The sequence below is a fragment of the Saccostrea cucullata genome, unplaced genomic scaffold (genome assembly GCF_032062105.1).
Source record: "Saccostrea cucullata isolate Sc308-1 unplaced genomic scaffold, CSIRO_AGI_Scuc_v1 ctg101, whole genome shotgun sequence".
NCBI lineage: Eukaryota > Metazoa > Mollusca > Bivalvia > Ostreida > Ostreidae > Saccostrea > Saccostrea cuccullata.
In genome coordinates, this window is record NW_026939309.1 from 716,831 (window position 1) to 728,963 (window position 12,133).

Consider the following 12,133-nt stretch of genomic DNA (forward strand, 5'->3'; position numbering starts at 1 on the left):
TGAAAGGACATATGCAATACTCTCCGATGTATTTTCAAGATATATACATGTATATATGTGCGTATAATTCAAGATTATATGTACAAATGTTTTTGGGGGAGGCAAACTTACCGTATACCTGAATGAAGCACCAAGATATGCATTATACCAGGGCTGTGTTAAAGAATGTATCTGAGCTACATTGTTCTGTGTACTTAGAGCTACAATCTTGATGGATAAACTGCCTGTCTTTGTTTTAATAGATGCAAGAAATATTTTCAGTAATCTTATTCAATTGATTTGCATTAGTCTTGTATGATATATGCATCCTATAGAATATTTGATCCTCTATTATTGTGATTTTGGACGCCTGAATCTAGTCCAGTCCTTTGTACTATTGATTATAACTAATCATGAACTATCTGGCAATCAATCCCATCTGACAGCTACATTTCTCTCCTTCCCCATCTCATATGGTGCCAGGACTGGGATTCTAACCTTGGTAATAGAAGCAAGTGAAAATTAGTGTCTTTGGTGGTGGTGATGTGTAAGGTGACAGTCACAAAAGTTTGATTGCCAGTCGCCAGATACCTCAGTATTGGTGGAGCACCTGACTGGATATTCAGAGGCCTGGGTTCAAATATCAGTCTGGTCTGTTCAGTCACATTTGTCTCCTCTCCCATAATAACTTTCTTGAGAGTCCAAAGGAGATTTGTGCTTGGTGTTTAGAAATTCTTCAAGTCTTTTTTAATACTTTCACCCCCCCCCCCACTTTTTATTCTTAAAGAGATTTAAAAATTGATTTTTAAACATATTGCACACCTGACAAAAAAAAACAACACCTAAGCAAGCAATCCGGATCCACTTACTCGATATTGGTTTTGGATATTAAATATGTCACATGATATTTTGATCACATGACTCAAAGATGGCAGCATCCAACTTGAAGTGGTTTGTGTTGCTTTTTGCGTTCTCCTTTATTGGTGAGTTAAAAAGGGAAGAAAGATATTTTTTAACATGCATTGATGTAATTAAGCTATATATTTATATAAAAATACATATCTACTAGAATGTCAGTGTGTCAGATCAGAGAACTCCAAATTCCAATGTCTATATAAAATGTTGACATTTCGCTATGTCTATATAAAAAGTTGACATTTCGCTTTTTAATAACAACATGCGTACAACCCTCTCTTTCATTCAAGATAGAGCTGAAGGAATTGATGAATACACGCTTTACAGATACAGTAAAACTCGGTTATAGCGAAGTCCTGGGGACCTTAGAATTTAATTCGCTATATCCGTAGTTCGTTATATCTGTATAACGAATTCCTATAACTATATATAGCGAATTCGCAATATGCATGTTTTCCTTCAAGAATTTATACCAAATAGATTAGGGAAGCAATAATTACAAAACATACTTTGAAAAAGTAAGGTTTTATAATGAATTGAATGTTATATACAAATATTAAGTGAAAATAAAGTAGGTTCATAATATCAAATTTTGAGATATTTGAAAATTCGTTATAAAAGATGTAAATTACATTATTTTTAATCTTTACGGGACACAAAATCAGTTCGCTATATCCGTAAATTCGCTATATCCGAGTTCGTTATAACCGTAAAAATTTTACAAAAAATTGTTAAGAATTTTGCTGGGGACTCCAAAATATATATGGGGGAAATATATAGGAAAAATCTTTGAAAATCTTCTTCTCAAGAACCAAAACTTCGCTATATCCGTGACTTCGCTCTATCCGTGTTCGTACTAAACGAGTTTTACTGTAGTACAAAACAGTAGTAAGAAAATTAAGATTGACAGTTTATATGTTTTTTTAAAAGATCACAACAGCTGCATGACAACGTCTTACTTTACCTGAGAGACTACCCAATGCCCTGAATGTCATTGTGTCTTGTTTTTTTTTTCTGAATACAGAATTATATACTTATAATTATTTATACTTGTATCGGAGTGTAATGATTTCGGAATTCTAAGGTTCGACCATGCGGGGTTCCTAATTAGTCAAAGTTCACACCACATGACAATTATTGTGTATAAATGCTGAGACTCCGCAGTGATTAGTGGGTAGTTCGTTGAACGCAGCCAAGGTTAGAAGACGAGTGTGTGAATAATGTATTCACATGTTATATTCCTCGCCTGTTATACAGTTAGAGAGTGAATTTGGAAGGCCAACCCAGTTAAGGCCTGCCACAAACTACTGTAGGATGTCCTCCAACATATAGGCCAGACATAGTTTGTTGTGTCTCGTCCACATTGGCTGACCAGTCCGTCCAGGCTGCTATACTCATTGTTTATCCTGAATAAGGCATCTTACAATGAGTGTAGTGGTTGAAGAGCTATCACATATACTGTCCGTCCTGAATAAGGCTTCCTACAGTATATGCGGTAATCCAAGGGCGACTGGGCATCTTATTTAAATGATAGGTTAGGACTCCCCATCTGATTTTGTTGCTTGCCTCCGATTATTTTAGTGATTCATTTGTTAATCTTATAATTTACCTAGATAAGGTTAGGACATACATGTATTAGTATATTTCGGCAGTCCACTAAGATCATATCAATTATTTCGAATCATTTAATGTTGAACACCCCAAACCCTGGAAATGACCAGGTACGATCCCTTTGATTAATTGTAAATAAGATACAGGAGATCACAATGTATGTCTATTAAATGAAAACAAGCAAATTTCCTCAATGTTACATGGTATGTGATATTAGGCAGTCACAAATCAAATAAATTTTCCTTGTATTTGATAAATAAATCTGGGAAAGTGCATACAGCAAGATAAAAATGTGGGTATTAACTTGAAAAATTATCTGAGGGGCAGGTGGATATATATATTAGTTACCTTGTAGTTGTACGTACGTGTGTATTTATGTTCAGGCTCATGTCTGGCGGTGGACAGTGTTCGACTGATGATTCTTGGGGACTGGGGAGGTCTTCCAACAATCCCCTATCACACTGCCATAGAAGTGGGCGTGGCCAAACAAATGTCTGCTGTGGCTAAAAAGTATGGCCCACAGGCTATCCTGGCTCTTGGAGACAATTTCTACTTTGATGGAGTAAAAGATTCAAAGGACAAAAGATTTGAGGTAATAAATTTTTCCTTTTAGTTTTCAGTTTAAATTAGTATATCAAAAATAGAAGATGTTTCCTAAAGTTAATTCAGAGCTGTATTTATGTAGGGCACGCCAAATTCACAAAAATGAGCTAATCATAGTTTCACAGTCTATAAACTAGGTTTATCGGTTGTAAACTATAGTTTAACACCGAAAACAATCATTTGCGACTGTTATCTAAAGTTCACAATCGTAAACTATGGTAACTATAGTTAACAATACGTGAATCTATGTTTATCAACAAAATCTATTGTTTATAAACTTAGATTAGCATTTGTAAACTATAGTTAACAACCATTAAATATAGTTTTACAGATAAAAACTATGCTTCACGAATTGTAAACTATAGTTTACGGTTTGTAAACTATAGTTTACAGTCAATAAACCTAGTTTATCAATTGTGAAACTAGGTTTAGCACGCCAAATTCACAAAAATGAGCTAATCATAGTTTCACAGTCTATAAACTAGGTTTATCGGTTGTAAACTATAGTTTACGGACTGTTAACTAAAGTTAACAACGTAAATCTATATTTTACATTTGTAAACCATACTTAACGCGATAATTTACGTTTCAGAACCGTAAACTATACTTAACACCAAAAACAATCATTTGCGATCGCAAAACATAGATTGTCTGATAAATACAGTTTCACGATTTGTAAACTGTGGTTTACAACTCTTAACTATAGTTAACGATCGTAAATTATAGTTTATAGATGTGAATCTATGTTTATCAACAAAATATATTGTTAACGTTTTATTACAGACAGATAAACTTAGATTAGCATTCGTAAACTATAGTTAACAACCATTAAATATAGTTTTACAGATAAAAACTATGCTTAACGAATCGTTAATTATAGTTTATGGTTTGTAAACTATAGTTTACAGTCTACAAACCCAGTTTATCAATTGTGAAACTAGGTTTAGCCCATTTTTGTGAATTTGGCGTGCCATATTTATGGTTTGGCAAGTGGTATTATCATGTATTAGTATCATTAAGTCTTTGTCGATTCACAGCAGAGTGGCAAATTAGTTTCAAAATATGCATATTATTTGATATTGTACTATTAGTTTTAAGAATTATTCCTTTCTTCTTATGCTTGATTGTGATAGGAGACGTTTGAGAAGGTATTCGCTGCCCAGTCAGGACTGGACAACATTCCGTGGAATTTAGTCGCAGGTAACCATGACCACAATGGAAACGTGGCTGCACAGATTGAATACTCAAAGCGCTCCAAAGTCTGGTAACAAAAAGCACCATTTAATTTCATCTCCTTTATTGAAAAAAAATCATGTTGTAAGATCTTTCTATATGAAAGTTAGTTGTTTGTGATATAGTGTTTGAGAAAATATTTAAGAATATAAATTTCTACAGGTTGTTATTTACTTAAAGATAACAAAGTTTTTGTACTTAAGAGGCTAAGATATGTTTTCTGAAATTAAAATTAATTTTGTCACCAAAAAGGTTCAAAGACTTATTACGTTATCACAAACTAATGTCTACTAAATTACAACAGGCGATTTCCCGACTACTACTATTCTCTGACATATAACATCCCTGGAGGGGGTGTGGTCCAGATCCTAATGATTGACACGGTGCTGCTGTGTGGGAACACGGGACACGATTTCCTACACGACCAGCCACACGGACCTGTGGACCTTAAAGCTTCAGATGACCAGCTGGCCTGGATCACACAGAACCTGAAAAACAGCAGGCAAGTTTGCTCTCTCTGACATTGTTACCCTGTGTTACTAATACATTCAGGAACTCTGTTTATCCACACTATCTATTGCAAAACTAGATAATTTTCTACTAATTTTTAAGGAAAACTTGTGGTTTTCTTGATCTGGATCATTAAACATATGACATATATATATGTGTCATATTCTGACATCTGTTTCAACATATCAAGTAATGGGTATGCATTTATAAGTGTGTGTTTATCTTCAGTGCTGACTATCTGTTTGTGGCTGGACATTTTCCTGTGTACTCCATTGCTGAGCACGGCCCCACCCAGTGTCTGATTGACAAAGTCTTACCACTTCTCCAGCAATACAAGGCGGTGTATTTGTCCGGCCATGATCACAACCTGCAGGTAACTACAGAGACATAACCTATATATAAGGGTTATGTTTATTTACTAGAGAGTTACACCCCTTGATTCCAAATACCGTAACTTTTTTGTTATTATCCATAGATACATGACTGAATGTACTTTTGCTTTATTCAAAAAGAATATGTTGAGAAACAGTTTGAAATACAGGAGATTTTGATACACATTTGCAGGAAACTGAAATGATAATCCTATTCATAACATCACATTAAAACAAGTTTCCTGTTTTCTCATCACAATTTATTATATAATCTACATGTACAAATGTTTGTACAGACTAATGATATATTTTTTTTCAGCATCTTCAAGTCTCAAGACCTGGCCTGACTATGAACTTCTTTGTGATTGGAGCAGCTAATTTTGCTGATGAAAGCAACGCTCACGCAAAAGACGTACCCTCGGGGTCATCCAAGTTCTTCTGGGCCAAGGAGCAGGATCTGGGAGGGTTTGCTTACATGGAAATCACAAAACAGAATGCTACTTTCACTTTCATTGATGGTGTTGGAAAAAATCTGTATCAAAAATTACTGCTGCCACGCAGATCCCCATGAACCAGTTATATTAACGTTTAGTGGTGGGGGTAGCGTCAGTCAAGATAAATGATAGCATTATTTTTTATGAAATGCTGGTGATTCATTCCAATTTGTAAATGTGCCAAAAATCATTTTTTATGTACGGTAAAACATGTAGAGTAAAATTCAGTTATAAGGAAGACACTGAGGCCTCACTTTTTGCTTCCAAAAAAACCAGATTTATTTTTATATATGAAACATTGGGAAAGATATTCTGTTACATTCATAAGAGATTCCTTCTAACCAAGATTTTTTATGTGTTCTTTATAAGCGAGTTTGACTGTACATGTACCGGTACATGAACTTAAATTTTATTTACGAGTTCAGCTTTTGTAATGCTTATCAAGATAATGTATCATAATTATAGTAACACTATGCAATACATTAACCACAATCAGTTATTTTGTTTACAATGACACACATTAATGTGGCATTATCTGCACTATGTACTTAAAATTGTCACAAATTATTTATCTGTGTTTGTTTTTAGGTCACTTGATCAGTGGGCAAATTTTATGTCAGCATACTCTTACATGTATATAAAGATCATGAAATTGTTGATATTGTGACCTATTACTTAATTTTTAGCTTTATTATTGTTTGTTAGTGATGAATGTCAGGTGAGTGCAATAGCCCATTGGCCCATAAGCTTTAAACCAATGAGTGTATTAGGTTGTTGTCCATTTACACAATTGTGCCATGTGAAAAATTATATATAACTCTATGCAGTTTTAATACATGTACTCCATGTAATAATGTTAATATGTACTTAATCCTTGTTATAGTTAATTTTAAGGTAATTAAGGACTGCACATAAAGAGAATTGTGATTAATTATCAGTTGTAAAATAACATTTAACTGTCATCATCAGCTGTAGCTGTGATATCGTGACAACCAACTTTTTATCGAATATTTATATCTTTATCTGCACAATCTTATTCATACTACATATTAATGCCATTATATGCACATTCCTATACACGAGTATATGATTGCTGAGATATTCTATATTTGAGATTCATTTTAATATATACAATGTCGTATACAAATTGTCCTTAAAGGGCCATGTGCAAACATTTTGTCAATAAATCAAATCAAAGAATCACCATTTCTTTTCCTTTTTTAGGAGTTTAATAATAGTTTTGAAAATCTTGCCATAAAATAAAGATAAAGTCCTTACTTTGTGACTCGAGAGCAAATGCTCTAACCATAACAGATCGGAGGAATTCAATTACGTCATAACATTTTGACCTTGACCTTCCTGTTGACTGCATTTTACTTTTTCTCATATAGCTCTTAGTTCTTATCTTATAGAGTTCCTTAATGGATCATTGTTTGACGATCACTAATAAAATTGTCACAAATAATAGGTTGAAAGTACATACAATAAGATTGATTGATTGCATGTTGTTTACCGTCCCTCTTGAGAATTTTTCACTCATGACATAGAGAGACGCCACCATTTGCCGTTGGAGAGCTGCACTCGGCTCTTATTGCCATTGAGCAGTGAGGGATCTTTTTCGTGCCAGCACCTACTGCGCCATGGGACCTTGGTTTATATGTTCTCATCCAGAGGACCGGTCTCCATGTCCCACAGTTGGATTCGAATCTGCAATGTAAGGATCAACTCCTTGCTTCATGACTCTAGAACAGAGGCTCTTACCACTGTGCTACACAGGCGACACACAAAATAAGAAGACAAAGTCTCTGTTTATAATTTATTTCTATTGAGAAGATATTCCTGTTTCTCTCCTAGTCTAAACCACTTCAAAGTTCCTTTACCATGAATAATTTATACAGCACTGGAGAAACATTTAACAGAACGTTTACAGATCATTACTACATGTATTTATAATTGGAAAAATTTTCCTCATTCAGCAGTATCAATTTTTACAATATTTGGCTTTATATACTGGTACAATAAATAAACACATATAATACAATAAACTTTTGTAGAAAAAGTGCAACATTGTGCTGATAATTAAATAAATATTACAGAATTATCATAATTAAATAAATATTACAGAATTATATATTTGACCTGGGGATTCAATAAACTGATAACCTTTTTTCAATGTGATTATGGCACACACTCAAGACAAAGTAACATTAACAAAATATAACGAAAAACCCACGATTTAGCACTTTCCTATAAACTCCAATTAAAATAATTATGATTAATGAGAAACAAATAACATATGATATTAAAGCTTCACACATTCCATTGCTTGTAGAATAATGATTCAAGAAGAACAGGCACTATATATATCAGCACAGTCTGTATAAAGGGAAGTAACTCTTACACAAGTCAGTATAAATACAGGTCAATATCTACAGTCGCTTTGGGTCAGCTGCTCTTTGTTAATACTCAAATCTACACGATTGTTAGAGGTCTAATACTGGACGGATTCACATTAAGTGGTGCAGTGCCGCGGTCTATCTGTTCTACTGTACAAAAATCAGAACGTAATCTCAGCCATGTAGTCTTCTGTAAATAGAAACAACATTTGTTAGTATATCATGAAATAAAACAGTTTTCGTTCATTCCATTCATTTGTTATAATATAATGACAAAACCAAGTTTTTATTCCATTCAGTGGGTTGGTAGACTTCACAATGTACCTGATTGTTCTACTGGACTTACTATGGCATTGGTCGTCTGCCTGGATCCCCGGATCTGGAATATTCTGGATCGTCATAGCGTCGGTAGGAAGCCTCCTCTCTCCTCTTCCTCTGTAACATCTCCTCGTATGTTGGAGTCTGCACGGGTTTGTTACTCGGGGGGCGGCTGTTGGACCTTTTTATACATAATTTTAATATTTATATATTAAATAGAGATAAGAGAAGAGAAATAAATTTAGATATTGAGCCATCAAGACAGAATTTGATAAAATGCTGACCTGGATCCCCCTGCTTCTTTCTGCCAATTATCCTATAAATAGTACCCAACATTTTAAAAGTAACATTTTGAAAGTAAGTAAATGTACAACCAATTGTATACTGGAAATTTTACAATCTAAATGTATTCTTACTTTCTGTTATGACCTGACTTAGTATCAAATTTGCTTAATAAACTGTGAATGTTTGACCTAATATTTGTCAAGAGTCAAGGTCAACCTACTTCCTAGTCTTTTACAGTTAAAAATCCAGGAACTCGGATATATAATGTGAATATTTTGATTGTATAAAAATTTATTATTATTAAAAATTCTGTATCTGGTAAATGAAATAGGCTTGACCTACTTCCATAATTTTGGGGTCCACCCACTTGGGTCGTTCCAGGGGGCGCTGCTGTGACTGGGAGTTATATTTCTGTAAGAAGCATGCAAACAACACATACAAGCTGTTAAACCTCAAACTTCCCATACTATTACCCATTATGACCTTGGGGCCTGTTTTAGACAAAGAACTTACGACTAAGACCAACGACTCAAGCTGAATGTAAAATTTTACAAGATGAATGATTCTGTTTAAAATTGCTGGTGTTGAAATATCTTACTCCATTCCTTTTAAAAATATTAAAATCATTTTCAATATAATCTTACTTAGACATTAATATGCAGAATTGAATTTTGGTCTTAGTCTGAGTTCTTTTGTAAAAAGGGCCCCTTGGTAAATACAGTGTTTCCAAACACCAGGGTATTGAAAAGGTGCTGTACTAAGTGGAAATTAAAGCTTTTTTCTACTTTGAACCCATGTATGTTTTAGGATGTGTTTACTGTAAACTTTACAGATTTTTTCATTTGATTTGAAGATCCCTACTTGATATCAATTGTGGTATTTTTGTTGACACAAGCATTAGATTGTTATTATACAGTAGAACAGCACCTGATCACTCCCCTAAATTGTATGATGTGTAAAACACTACCAATCTAAAGATTGTCTCCCCTGTACAATGTGTAAACTTCATAAATTATCTTTCCCTTTTTTTTTTGTTTATGCAAACTGCAAACACATAATTATACTAGTCTACATTAATATATATAAAAACAATAAACTGTTAAATATAAGATTGGTTAATGATGTCAAAAAACTGTATTTCTGTAGAACCTGTACCCAGTTGTTAATATTGACTGTATAACTATCTACCTTGATTTTGCTTACCTTCACCATAGCAAGTACAGCCCAATGTTAGTTAACTATTTCTCTATGAATTAATCACTAATTGTTACATTACTACTAAGGTGTATAGGATTGGGTTAGGCTGGGCTGGGGGGGGGGTCCTGCCTAGATACAGACTGGGGGAGGGGGACTAGTCTTTCTATCTAGACATCAAGTACAACTGTGGTACTTACCTGGTAATTTGAACTCAAGAACACCTTTCATTTCTTTAATCAGATTTAGGCAATTGGGGTGGAATGGGTCCGATTTTTTTTTCTTGTATCTTTATTCGGATGTATGTGGACAACCACGGACTTTACAAATTTATTAAATAAATTTTTTTTTGAAATGTTACAGTTATCTTAAAATTTAACTGTAAGTGTTCAGCTTGGTACCCAGCTAGACAAATTTAGGTAGCTAAAAGACTATAATTCATTTGGACTAAGTTCAATATGTCATAGGTAGTAGAAGAGTAAAATTCTTATCTGATCCTTACAAGAACCAGAATAAAGAAATATTTGAAGCTCTTCTCTGGCACAGAAGTAGATTTTGGTCACAGAATGTGTCAATGTTTTGCACCAAAGTATTCTCTCATATCACATTAAAAAAATTATTTCATTGTTACAAGGACACAAATAAACACACCAGTGGACCATGTCTTTTTTTTTTTAGGAGAGAGAAGGTTAAGGGTATTGTGGACAGGGAGTACATGTACTTTTCTTCTCTAATGTTGTGGTGTGTGTTGGGGATGGTAGGTACTAGACCAGGAGATTGTACACACTTTAAAAATGCTTGAGGACAGAGAATGATACTTTTGTTTTCTAATGTTGTGGTGCATGTTGGAGATGGGAAGTACTGGACCAGGAGATATTCATACTCACAGTTTGGAGGTACTTGTTGTAATTGTAAGGCACTCAGTACCAGGAGACAGTACTCACACTTTGGAGGTACTTGTTATAGTACTCACACTTTGGAGGTACTTGTTGTAATCCTCATGTCTCTCCTTGGCCAGCCTCTCTCTGATTTCCTCCACGGGTTTCCCCAGCTGAGACATGAAGCCGATGCGATTCTCCGACCGATTGTTGTCCTGCCTCCTGTATCGGTCCGCCTCCTGTTTCTGCTGATAAAAAAATGATCGTGGAGGAATCAAATTGACAAAATTTATTCTATAAAGTATGGATCTGCAGTGTGCATTTTAGAAATTCCCCTTAAAAATAAATCAGAAAAACTGATTCTATAGAGTTTATCATTGTGTTTCAGAAGAAAATTGAAATTGACATTTAAATTTAGAAAAAAAATGAAATATAATCCCAATCTAAAAATATCACTTTTAGAGAGGAAAAAACAAACTTATTTCAAAAATACATTTTTAAGAGTAAGTGAAAATGTTAAATTTTAAAGATTTGAAACATTTTAATTCAAGCCTTTATAATATGCACTTTTTTTTTTTAAATACTGAGACATGCATGTGCAGGTAATATAAATGGCATGGCTATAAGGTTTAAACTATTTTAGGTAAATAAGAACATGCAAATATACTTTTATTGATAAAATGTACATCATTCAGGCACTTTTAGCATGCTAGCAAATGTTTTAATGAGTTCATATCAAAAATATCATTTGAGGATTTATATCATATATAAAATCATTTAACCATTCCACAATAAACAAAATTTTACATGAAGTTTAATAAAAGCTTGTAGTTATCAAATCTGTACAGAAATGACATGTGACACAAAATTTCACATACCAGAGACATTTATTACATATAAAAAGCTGAATCTTGTTATAAAAAAGGGGAAAAACACAGAAATCAACATATTGAACAATACGTCTACAAATTTATGATGAATCCCAAAACACTAATTATGATAAAATGCTATGTATGCAATGATATAAACAACTATATAAAAGCTAAGTAATAGACAGAGTAAATAGGCAATTTTTATTACATGAAGCATGAAATATGATTGGTTGTAAAAAGGGAATCCCGCCACCATCCAGCCAATCGAACGCAGTGTCTTATGTTACCTCCAGGAATTCCTGGAAATCTTTGGACCTCTCCTCTCGGACTCGATCCTTGGTGTCCTTATTATACAGTGGATCAAACAAGACCGCCCCTTGCTGCCCAAACACTTTAACTCGCTCTTTAGGGGGAGGTTTCTAGTTATAATAAGGTCAAAGGCATGGATGACAATTTTGGGAAAATTTAATTTAT

At 33.9% G+C, this 12,133-nt stretch overlaps 2 protein-coding genes across 25 annotated transcripts in view; one reads left to right on the forward strand and one right to left on the reverse strand.

Moving 5' to 3' along the window:
• Positions 1-885: 885 nt before the first annotated feature.
• Positions 886-6,922, forward strand: LOC134252804 (tartrate-resistant acid phosphatase type 5-like). The gene is made up of 6 exons (XM_062735346.1): positions 886-962; positions 2,889-3,097; positions 4,242-4,372; positions 4,646-4,843; positions 5,080-5,224; positions 5,542-6,922. The coding sequence occupies exons 1-6, from the start codon at positions 908-910 to the stop codon at positions 5,791-5,793; spliced, it is 990 nt and encodes a 329-aa protein (XP_062591330.1). The 5' UTR covers positions 886-907; the 3' UTR covers positions 5,794-6,922.
• Positions 6,923-7,518: 596 nt separating this feature from the next.
• The window catches only part of LOC134252797 (trichohyalin-like), a 29,136-nt gene continuing 24,521 nt past the window's right edge, over positions 7,519-12,133 (reverse strand). For 15 of the 24 annotated variants that reach the window (XM_062735320.1, XM_062735318.1, XM_062735328.1 and 12 more), the window contains 6 exons: positions 11,947-12,078; positions 10,883-11,035; positions 9,058-9,126; positions 8,715-8,746; positions 8,459-8,611; positions 7,519-8,302 (listed from right to left, as the gene is read on the reverse strand). In XM_062735320.1, coding sequence (XP_062591304.1) covers position 8,302; positions 8,459-8,611; positions 8,715-8,746; positions 9,058-9,126; positions 10,883-11,035; positions 11,947-12,078 — 540 coding nt within the window. In that variant the 3' untranslated portion in view covers positions 7,519-8,301. The remainder of the gene's footprint in view (positions 8,303-8,458; positions 8,612-8,714; positions 8,747-9,057; positions 9,127-10,882; positions 11,036-11,946; positions 12,079-12,133) is intronic. The other 9 variants (XM_062735331.1, XM_062735325.1, XM_062735342.1 and 6 more) reach the window with 4 other exon arrangements.